The following is a 12,500-nucleotide window of genomic DNA, read 5'->3' as shown; positions in this document are numbered from 1 at the left end:
TTGCTACAAAATCCCGAAAGCGCTGTCGGAACTCCTCAGCCAGGGATGAGATGTCTGCTACATGCCTCCGTATTTGCACACTGATGTTGTTATGTGGAAAACTGGTCATTATTTCCTGCAGCGCTGGGAAATGTGTGGTATTGGGCTGCGTTTGTAAAAGTTGCAGCTTGATCCCAAAGGCTTTGATGTGGCAATCAGCTTTGCCACCTCATAGCTCGCCTTTGTGGCATTTTACATTTACATTTACATTTACAGCATTTGGCAGACGCCCTTATCCAGAGCAACGTACATAAGTGCTTAAATCTCTAACATTGAATACATTAATGCTGGATCACTAAGTTACATACTTAAGATACCATGAGTTTAAAACATTTGTTCAAAGTTACAATGAAAGTGTCAAAGGTGTGGTTTTTTTTTTTTTTTTTTAAAAATGCAAAAGATAATGAAAGAAGTGCTAGTTGAAGTGTTTCCTGAATAAGTAGGTCTTCAACCGCCGCTTGAAAATAGCCAGTGACTCAGCTGTCCGGACCTCTAGGGGAAGTTCGTTCCACCACCTTGGTGCCAGTACAGAGAAGAGTCTTGTAGTATACTTGCCTCTTACCCTGAGAGATGGTGGAACCAGTCGAGCAGTGCTGGTAGATCGGAGGGTGCGGGGTGTCAAATTTTCATTTGACTCATGAGCTCGTGTTAAAAAAAACGCTGCTTGTCATAGTTAGCATGTTTCGTCTGGTAGTACCTCTTGATATTGAATTCCTTGAAAACAGCCACAGTCTCTGGGCAAATTAGGCAGATACAGTTGTTTCGTATTTCAGTGAAAAAATATGCCAATTTCCACTTGTCCTGGAAGCGACGGCTCTCTCTGTCAACTTTCCTTTTCTTCATTACAGTCACTATTTAAGAAATGGGCTACAAAGTTCCATGCATCGCGATGCCATCTTCTGGTGAAGTATAAAAAACAGTGCTGACGGGCCACACATTATTAATTTTATGCCAGAGGTTGCGGGCCGATGGAAATTTGAACACGAGCCGCAATTGGCCCCCAAGACGGACTTTGGACATGCCTGCTATACACACACATACACACATACATATCCCACACATATCTATACACACACAACCTATACAAACACACAAACACACATATACCTATACACACATACCTATACACACATCCTATACACACACACATACACATATACATTTACAGCATGACTCTCTTATCCAGAGTGACGTACAAAAGTACTTTTAAGTCTCTATCATTGAATACATTAACTCTGGTTCACTAGGTTACAGACTACACATCCCACACACACACACACATCCCAGAGACACATACCTGTTTACACACACTCTCACAGACACATACACATCCCATATTCACACACACAAACACACACACAAACACACACACACCCCGGGTCCACTATTGCAGTGATGTTAGTAAAAAGTGTTTTGATGTCTGATTTCATGTGAGATTTGTTTCAGGATGTCTGGAAGACTGAGAGGGGTTTAGTACCTGAGCTGTTCTCTGGTCCGAGTGTTTGGGGATCTGAGCTTAATGATGAGTTTGGGAAGTTTCCTGGACTTCAGCATCTGATGGAGCATGCCACTGGAGCCACCTACAAATAGGCAAGATAATAAAAAGGGAGAGAAATCAGATGGCTGGGTTTTAAACTCTTGTTGTTTTCTGAGGCACTGAAGTCACTCTGGAGAAAGCTGAGTTACTGCTGATGTCATGAGATAGATATGATCTGATATTTTAATGTAAAAATTTTGGTACTTTGTGTGGATTTCATGATGTCTCTTGTTTGATCTCATTTTATGACCACAATACATAGGAATTCTTCATTCACCTTGAATAAACATGTGCTGAAGCACACCTACTCTGTAATCTCCATAACCCTCTCCTAAAACTCATCATAAAAGAGTCTACCTTCAGAAATAAGGGCTCGATATCAAGAGAACATCTAATCACCACCTCCAAGGACACAAAATGATGGACCTCCACAAGTGGTCCTTCTATAGGAGCTATTTCCAAAACACATCTGTACAAACATGTGTATATAAATACAATAATCAGGAGCACACAGTCACTGCATCAGGAAAGAGGCAGAAATGAACAAACATTAATCTGTAAAATTCAAGTGACACCAAAACACAAGAACATTAACAAAGGAACTGTTGAAGGAGCTGGAGGCATCAAGTGAACATCATGATGAACATCACCATGACCTTAGGGAAGGTAAGGCACTTCTCCAAAACCAGAATAAAGATTCCAGAATTAATTGTTCAGAGAATTAGGAGTTGATTTGTGGAAAGTTCTCTGATCAGATGAAATGAAAGCTGTACCATGTGGCCATAATGATCATCTCTGTGTATGGAAAAGAAAAGGGGATGCTTTAAATCAGAAGAACATGTGAAGCCTGGTGGTGGCAGCATCACATGGAGATGTTTTGCTGGAGAAGGAACTGGTGAAATCATGATAAAGGGGAATTATCTATTATTACTTAAGAAACACCTCTGTGTGTGTGTGTGTGTGTGTGTGCGTGTGCGTGTGCGAGTGTGAGTGTGTGTGCGTGTGTGTGCGTGTTACCTCTTATAGATGGCATGCTGCTTGTTTCAACTACCCCCTCATATGGAGTACCTGCATTTACTGTGAGCTCCTGTGTACTGCAAACACACATATAACCACACATGTATGTTTAAAATGCAAATGTATTAAATGCAAATACTGTAAATACTGTACTCACACTGTAAACACTGTACACACACTGTAAATACTGTAAATACTGTACTCACACTGTAAACACTGTACACACTGTAAATACTGCACTCACACTGTAAACACTGTACACACTGCAAATACTGTACTCACACTGTAAACACTGTACACACTGTAAATACGGTACTCACACTGTAAATACTGTACTCACACTAAATACTGTACTCACACTAAATACTGTACTCACACTGTAAACACTGTACACACTGTAAATACGGTACTCACACTGTAAATACTGTACTCACACTAAATACTGTACTCACACTGTAAATACTGTAAATACTGTACACACACTGTAAATACTGTACTCACACTAAATACTGTACTCACACTGTAAATACTGTAAATACTGTACTCACACTGTAAACACTGTACACACTGTAAATACGGTACTCACACTGTAAATACTGTACTCACACTAAATACTGTACTCACACTGTAAACACTAAATACTGTACACACACTGTAAATACTGTACTCACACTAAATACTGTACTCACACTGTAAATACTGTACATACTATACTCAGACTGTAAACACTGTAAACACTGTAAATACTGTAAATACTGTACACACACTGCAAATACTGTACTCACACTGTAAATACATTACTCACACTGTAAATACTGTAAATACTGTACTCACACTGTAAATACTGTACTCACACTGTAAACACTGTAAATACTGTACTCACATTGTAAATACTGTACTCAGACTGTAAACACTGTAAATACTGTACTCACACTGTAAATACTGTACTCAGACTGTAAACACTGTAAATACTGTACTCACACTGTAAATACTGTACTCACACTGTAAATACTGTACTCACACTGTAAACACTGTAAATACTGTACTCACATTGTAAATACTGTACTCAGACTGTAAACACTGTAAATACTGTACTCACACTGTAAATACTGTACTCAGACTGTAAACACTGTAAATACTGTACTCACACTGTAAATACTGTACTCACACTGTAAATACTGTACTCACACTGTAAATACTGTACTCACACTGTAAATACTGTAAATACTGTACTCACACTGTAAACACTAAATACTGTACTAACACTGTAAATACTGTAAATACTGTACTCACACTGTAAATACTGTACTCACACTGTAAACACTAAATACTGTACTCACACTGTAAATACTGTAAATACTGTACTCACACTGTAAACACTGTAAATACTGTACTCACACTGTAAACACTAAATACTGTACTCACACTGTAAATACTGTAAATACTGTAAACAATAAATACTGTACTCACTGTAAATACTGTAAATACTGTACTCACACTGTAAATACTGTACTCACACTGTAAATACTGTACTCACTGTAAATACTGTACACACACTGTAAATACTGTACTTACACTGTAAATACTGTACTCACTGTAAATACTGCAAATACTGTACTCACACTAAACACTGTAAATACTGTACTCACACTGTATTCACACTGTAAACACTGTATTCACTCTGTAAATACTGTACTCACACTTTAAATACTGTAAATACTGTACTCACACTGTAAATACTGTACTCACACTGTAAATACTGTAAACACTGTATTCACTCTGTAAATACTGTATTCACTCTGTAAATACTGTACTCACACTGTAAATACTGTACACACACTGTAAACACTAAATACTACTACTAATAAAGGGTATACTTATACTACTTATACAGGGTCTCCCTCTTCTAACCTCAGAGCAGAGGTTTCAAGAGGGAGGAGACCCTGTATAAGTTCTCTTCTGCACCATTCATCAAGTTTTCTGCAGTATACAAAGAAAAAGAAAAATCCACCGCTGGTCTGGGAAACTCCAGCAGAGATGCGTCTGTTTTATTGAGCAGCTCTGTGTTCCAAATTTTAAAAAAACATGAAGTAGGACTGTCCATGTCTCTAACTGTTAAAACTGACTCCTTATAAATGCACCCTTAAATTGTTCATCTAGGATTGATTTAAATGTGTGTGTGTGTGTGTGTTTGAGTGTGTGTGTGTATGTGTGCGTGTGTGTGTGTGTGTGTACCGTAGAGGTATGAGTGCCCCATTTTCATCAAAGAGTTTAAGAAAAGCCCAACCACAGCTCAGATCTCCTCTATCTCCTGTGGACTAGCACATAAATCACAGATAATAACACGAACAACAACAACAATAATACTACTAATAATAATAATAAGAGGAAAAGAAGAATGTTGAAAGTATTTACATTTCTGATATATGTGATGCCGAGCTCAAACAGAATTCCCACGTCAGGAGAGTTGGAATCACAGCGAAAAAAACAATCTCCATCTAACAGACAGGGCAGTAAACCACTCATCTAATAACACACACACACACGGACACACATGGACACACACGGACACACACACACAATATTTAAATATACAAATTAGCCTCATGTGCATTATGAAATCTTGCAATTCTTTAGTTGGATCTTATGGAGCCTGTGGTGTGGTGTGTCTTCAGTTCCCTGCTCTCTTCTTTAGTTCCTAACTGCAGTTATTTACACGAGTCTCATTAAACATGCACAGAGACGTTAAGAAGAAAAATAAAGCTTGAAAGGACGTAGCAGAGATGGCTGTTGTCCCTCTTGAGTGTATGTAGCTAATACAGTTAGCTCGTTTTGCTAATCAGGCCCGAGGAGGAGTCTGAGTAAGATAACAAGTAAATCACACAACTGGTCTGTTTTATCCCATTTTTCAATATTACAGGAAGATACTTATGTTGTGTTAAACAACTAGAAGATAATGTCTGTCATTTCAGCCGTACCCGTGGTGAGAAGCTCCATGTTTTCGGGCTGGATGGAGTGCAGTAGGCTCTCACTGTGTGGATATTACTCATCACCTGATATACAAAACAGACTCAACACATCAACACACTTATCTCACTGTGAAATACAGTGAATACATTTATTACATTTTAAACAGATGATTATTTTATTAAATAGAAACATAAACACATTGTGATCTGTTCCACATTATATAATGTTAACTTCAATATTTCACACACACACGTTTGTATGTTGCTGGTGTTGCTCAGACTCAGTGTGTGCTCTCTTTACTGGTTATTCTCTATTCTTTTACTGCATGAAATAAATAAACGCCTCTAATTAAAGGCATGATGTGGAAATACTGCACATTACTGCATATTTGCACACACACACAAATTCCTTCTGATTTACTGAGCGCTCACACACAGGAACAAAGCACCTAAGTGATCTGAGTTTAAACATTTACTACTATACGCAACTAGACGCAGTCATGCTGATAAAATGTGTGTACATGTGTGTATGTGTGTGTATGTATGTATGTGTATATGTGTGTGTGTATAGGTGTGTGTATGTGTGTGTGCTTTAACTGTCTTTATTTGAATATATTGTCTTCAGGTAAAGTAGGTTCCTGACTTTTGTGTACTATCTGTTTAACTTACTTTGTTCTAGAGTTCATTCATTCATTCATTCATCTTCTACCGCTTATCCGAACTATTCTTGGGTCACAAGGAGCATGTGCCTATCTCAGGCATCATCGGGCATCAAGGCAGGATACACCCTGGATGGAGTGCCAACCCATCACAGGACACACACACACACACACTCTCATTCACTCACACAATCACACACTACGGACAATTTTCCAGAGATGCCAATCAACCTACCATGCATGTCTTTGGACCGGGGGAGGAAACCGGAGTACCCGGAGGAAACCCCCGAGGCACGGGGAGAACATGCAAACTCCACACACACAAGGCGGAGGTGGGAATCGAACCCCCAACCCTGGAGGTGTGAGGCGAACGTGCTAACCACTAAGACACCGTGCCCCCCGTACAGAGTTGTGTGATTTAAATTTTGTTATATTCTATAGCATTGTTGATTTTATAGTGTTGGTCTTTGTTGTTCTCTCAGCTGATTAATCAGGAGTAGTTTCAGTCTCCCTTAAGGTGTGAATTATGGGCATGGCTTACTCATTTAAATTGAAGATTCTCCACGGTTTCTAAGTATCTCTCTATCTCACATTGTAAATAAGTGTCTAGTACTGTTTGATATATTCTACCACAGCATATTTTTAATCTCACTCTTGGTTGACTGCAGGTATGTGTCTCAAACCCATCTCTGTAGTCACCTCTTACCGTCCCAGGCACTCTCGTCCACAGAGCAGAGGTCGCATTTCCAGTAACCTCATCTACCCTCCTCTGTTGTGTGAATCTCAAACAGTGGTGTTATTTGGGCTCTGGAATTGCCAGTCTGCTGTACGAAAAGCTGTTATGAAAATGTTATCTCTGCTTTAACTTCCCATTACTCCTATGATTTTCTTGCAGTAACAGAGACATGGATATCCCCACTAGATAGAACACTGCCACACCAGCTGCTCTATCCTCTGCCTATGCTTTCTCTCACTCACCATGAGAAACGGGCAGGGTTGGTGGTACAGGTCTACTGTTCTCATGGAGATGGTGCTTTACACCTCTCCTCTTGTCTCATTTAACCATCTCCTCTTTTGAATTCCATGCCATTTCAGTTACCTCTCCAATCAACCTTGTTATCATTGTTGTCTAATGCCCTCCTGGTCCCCTAGGATACTTCCTGGTATAAAAAGACACACTGCTCAGTGCTTTCCCTTCCTATAGCACCCCTCTGACAGTGCTTGGTGATTTCAAACTCCCCACTGACAAGCTTCAATCTTCTTCCCTCCTGACTCTTCTTGACTCATTCACCCTGACACTCAACAGCTACTTCCCCACACACAAAGGAGGCAATGTCCTGGGCCTGTTTTTCACCCGTACTTCTCCAGCTACAGACATGACTGCTACCCCACTACACGTCTCCGATCATCACCTGGTATCCGTCACCATCACTCTCCCTATCCTTTATAAAATTAATTCTCACCCCCTCTCTCTTGTCTCTGAGAAACTACATGCTGCTAGATCAGCCAAACTGTCATTCTCATCCTCCTTGACCTTTCAGCAGCGTTTGATACGGCCAACAAGATTCTCTTATCCACCCTCAGGAGTCTTGGGATTTGCGGATCAGCTTGGGAATGGTTCGCTTCCTACCTGGAAGGACGCTCATATCAGGTAACATGAAGGGGAGTGACATCTGCTCCACGCAGACTCTCCACTGGCATCCCACAGGGCTCAGTACTTGGTCCTCTTCTTTTCACCCTGTATACTCACTCTCTTGGCGAAGTTATTTCATCACATGGGTTCTCTTACCACTGCTATGCTGATGATACACAACTTATCTTCTCTTTCCCACCCTCAGATAACACAGCTTCTGACCGGATCTCAGCATGTCTGGCAGAAATATCATCATGGATGACTGCTCATCAGTTAAAGCTCAATCCTAACAAAACTGAACTGCTGTTCATCAGGTGATTCATCCGCAGGTCATGATCTTGCAATATCCCTGCATAACAATCTGATCTCCCCTTCAGCCACAGCTCACAACCTTGGGGTAACCATGGACAATCAACTGTCCTTTTCCTCTCATGTTGCTAATATGACTCGCTCATGTCATGTTCCTTCTCTACAGCATTAGAAGGTTTCAGCCATTTTAGTCCACAGTGGCTGCTCAGGTACTTCAATTCAATCTCGTCATTTCAAGATACTGGAAAGGATTAGTGCAACACACTGCCAGCAGGTCTTCCTATAAACTATTCCTATATATTTTCTGCAAATGATCCAAAATGCAGCTGCACGGCTTGTTTTCAGCCTTCCTAAGTTCTCCACACCACCCCACTTCTGTGCTCCTCCACTGGCTTCCAGTAGCTGAACACATCAGATTCAAAACATTGATGCTTGCCTACAAAGCCAAAAACAGACCAGCTCCATCTTACCTCAAATCCCTCATCACTTCTCGCACTGCACCCCACACCCTCAGAGGTAGCAGCTCTGTAGACTGATACCAAGGTGTCCATGCTAGGCTAAAAACAAACCCTAGCCGGCCAGCTGTCCCGTTTATTCTAGTCTCCAATATTTGCTCCCTGGACAATAAACTGGACTACATCCGACTGAACACACTACACAGCAAGAGTTTAGAAACTGCTGCATCTTTGTTTTCACAGAGATGTGGCCATTCAGCTATACGGGCTAACCTCGTTTAGAGCAGACAGAAATGAAGCTCTGTGCTATAAGGCTCGCAGTGGTGGTGTGTATGTTTACATCAACACGGAATGGTGTAAGAACTCTGTGCTTGTTCCTAGTTACTGCTCATCATCAGTAGAGTTTGTGACTGTTAGATGCAGACCATTTTATTTACCATGTGAATTCACCACTGTTTTCATTGTCGGAGTTTACATTCCCCCAGCGCTAATGCTAAAGAGGCGCTAAGTAAGCTATACAGGACTATTCACCCCGATGGACTGTTTATCATCACCAGAGATTTCAATCATGCAAATCCCAAATCAGTGCTCCCTAAATTCCAGTATGTGGACTTTGCAACACGAGGGGAAAACACGCTGGATCTTGTTTACACAAACATTCCCAGTGCATATCGTGCAGAGCAGGCTCCACCTCGGCTACTCAGACCAGATCTCTGTTATGCTAATGCCAGCATACAGACCATTCGTCAGACCCTCTAAACCGCTGAAAACGCAAAAAACCTGGCATGCAGGAGCCACCTCTGCTCTTCAGGTCTGCTTTGAGTGCACTGACTGGAGCAACTTCAGGGAGGCTGTGACCAATGGCGACTCCATTAACTTGGAGTACACAGCATCAGTGACCAGCTACATCGGCAAGTGCATTGATGACGTGATCGTCTCCAAGACCATCACCACACACTCTAACCAGAAGCCATGGATGACTGCTAAAGTGCGTGTACTGTTGAAGATTAGAGACCTAGCCTTCAGAACATGGGACAGGGCAGCCCTAAGAACAGCAAGGGCCAAACTGTCCCAAGCCATCAGAGAAACAAAGCGCGCACACACCCAGACAATCAACAGACACTTCCAGGACAGCGGAGACACCCAGCGCATGTGGGAGGGCATACAGGTGATCACGAACTACAAGACAGATTCACCTGCCTGTGATAGTGATGCCTCCCTCCCAGAGGCGCTGAACAACTTCTATTCTCAGTTTGAGGTGCAGAACAACGTAACAGCAAGGAAGGCCATCCCTCACCCTGAGGACCAGGTACTCTGTCTATCCACAACCAATGTGAGGAGAACTCTATGCAGAGTTAACCCACGGAAGGCTGCTGAATCAGACAACATTCCTGGCAGCACCTGATTGTGAAGCTGAGCCTGCTGGGACTGAACACCTCCGTCTGCAACTGGATCCTGGACTTCCTGACTGGGAGACCTCAGTCAGTCTGGATCAGGATCAGCATCTCCAGCACCACCACACCGAGTATTGGAGACCCTCAGGGCTGTGTGCTCAGTCCACTGCTGTTCACTCTGCTGACTCACGACTGTGCAGCAATGCACAGATTAAACCATATCATCAAGTTCGCTGATGACACGACCGTTGTGTGTCTCATCAGCAAGAACGACGAGTCAGCATACAGAGAGGAGGTGCAACAGCCAACTACCTGGTGTAGAGCCAACAACCTGTCTCTGAATGTTGATAAAACTAAAGAGATGGTTGTTGACTTTAGAAGAGCACAGAGCAACCACTCTCCACTGAACATCGACAGATCATCTGTAGAGATCATCAAGAGCACCAAATTTCTTGGTGTTCACCTAGTGGAGAATTTCATTTGGTCACTCAACACCATCTCCATCACCAAGAAAGCCCAGCAGCGGAAAAAGGTACCGAAGCATTCGGGCCCTCATGACCAGACTGTGTTACAGTTTCTTCTCGAAAGCCATCAGACTCCTTATTGACTGAAACTGAACTGTACTGAGCAAATATATATTTGAACAGTGTTTTAGAATCATAACGCTTGTGTACGTCGCTTTGGATAAGGGTGTCTGCCAAATGATGTAAATGTAAATGTGTGTGTGTATGTATGTATGTGTGTATGTATGTAAGCGTGTGTGTATGTGTGTGTATATATATTTGTGTGTATATATATATTTGTGTATATATATTACCTCAGTTCCATTAAAAGCACAGAGACGGATGTGACGGCTCAGGACCCTCAGCCCCACCCCTGGAGGTGGGATCATTCTACAGCTCCACAGAGTCACGATCACGCACACTCGGGAATGCTGTGCGAGTACCTACACACACACACACAATTAGCGAATAACAATTCTGTCTGTGTGTTTAGTTGTACACCTAAAGGATCTGAAGGTGTGTGTGTGTGTGTGTGTGTGTGTGTGTGTGCGTGTGTGTGTATTTGGTGGCAGGGGTGAGGGTGGGGGTGGGGTTTGGGTTACCTTGCCAGTGTCTGGTTCCAGCTGAAGATCTGTAAAACTGAGCTCTGATTGTCTGAGTTTGGGCTGAATATAGTGACTGGCTCTATAGGAAGTTCCTGCAAAACACACATTTTTATTTTTAACTTCTCCTGTTAAATCCCTATAAATAAAGGCAGATAGTAATCTGTGTAACGGTTGTTCTGTGGTTCTTTTCGTTCTCCATGTTAGTGTAAAGAAATTTTCTGGTTTTCAGTTAGTTAAGCAGACATTTTCCAACATTTCCATAATTTCTAAAATTGCCCACACTGCCAAAAGCACCAAAAGGTGGTTAAATGACCATGGTATTGGTTTGGATTGGTGTTGATATGCTTGACTGGCCAGCAAACTCACCAGACCTGAAGCCCTTAGAGAATCTATGAGCTGTTGTCAGGAGGAAAATGAGAAACAAGAGACCAAAAAACGCTGATGATCTAAAGGCCACTGTCAAAGAACCCTGGGCTTCCACAGGCAGTAATTAAAGCTAAAGGATCCCAAACATGTACTGAGTACATATACAGTAAATGAACAAACTTTCCAGAAGTCCAACAATTCACTATAAAAGTTTTTTATTGGTCTTATGAAGTATTTTATTTAGTATTTTATTGGTCTTATGAAGTATTCTACTTTTTTAAGATAGTGAATTGGTGGGTTTTTGTTAAATTTGAGCCAAAATCATCACAATTAAAAGTACAAAAGACTTAAACTACTTCAGTCTGTGTAAATTATATAATACACGAGTTTCTCTATTGGAGTTGGATTACTGAAATAAATTAACTTTTCCACAATATTCTAATTAATTGAGATGCATTTGTATAATCGTGGATGGCAGCTCATCAGTTGAAACTCAATCCCAGCAAAACTGAACTGCTGATCATCAGGTGACTCATCCACAGGACATGATCTTGCAATATCCCTGCATAACGATCTGATCTCCCTTTAGACACAGCTCACAATCTTTGGGTAACTATGGTAATCAACTGTCCTTTATCTCACATCTCTTCTCTACAACATCAGAAGGATTCGGCCATTTTTGTTCACTCAGGCTGCTCAGGTACTTGTTCAGTCTTTTGTCATTTGGAGACTGAACTACTTTAGCTTTCTCCTGTCATGTCTTCCTCTGATAGCAATTTGTCCTCTACAAATGATCGAAAATTCAACTGTGTGACTTGTTTTCAGCCTAAATTCTCCACATTACACCACTCCTCCACTGGCTTCCAGTAGCTGCATGCATCAGATTTAAAACCCTGATGCTCTCAGGGTAAGCGGTAGGTATAGAAGCTAACAAGCTAACAAGTACTGAAAGTGTATGGCCACCAGTTTACCATTGCAGTATAAATCACACCTTAAATTATATAATTTCTGTCA

At 41.5% G+C, this 12,500-nt stretch overlaps 1 protein-coding gene across 1 annotated transcript in view; it reads right to left on the bottom strand.

Moving 5' to 3' along the window:
- The window catches only part of nphp1 (nephronophthisis 1), a 19,562-nt gene that overhangs the window by 2,452 nt on the left and 4,610 nt on the right, over window positions 1-12,500 (bottom strand). The window contains exons 10-16 of the mRNA XM_060879011.1: window positions 11,118-11,212; window positions 10,830-10,958; window positions 5,572-5,646; window positions 5,009-5,119; window positions 4,829-4,911; window positions 2,594-2,670; window positions 1,517-1,619 (exon numbers count right to left, since the gene is read on the bottom strand). Of these exons, the coding sequence (XP_060734994.1) occupies window positions 1,517-1,619; window positions 2,594-2,670; window positions 4,829-4,911; window positions 5,009-5,119; window positions 5,572-5,646; window positions 10,830-10,958; window positions 11,118-11,212 (673 nt within the window). The remainder of the gene's footprint in view (window positions 1-1,516; window positions 1,620-2,593; window positions 2,671-4,828; window positions 4,912-5,008; window positions 5,120-5,571; window positions 5,647-10,829; window positions 10,959-11,117; window positions 11,213-12,500) is intronic.

This window comes from Tachysurus vachellii, chromosome 10 (assembly GCF_030014155.1).
Source record: "Tachysurus vachellii isolate PV-2020 chromosome 10, HZAU_Pvac_v1, whole genome shotgun sequence".
Taxonomy (NCBI): Eukaryota; Metazoa; Chordata; class Actinopteri; order Siluriformes; family Bagridae; genus Tachysurus; species Tachysurus vachellii.
The sequence above is the reverse complement of the archived record's forward strand: the minus strand, read 5'-3'. Positions and strand labels throughout refer to the sequence as shown.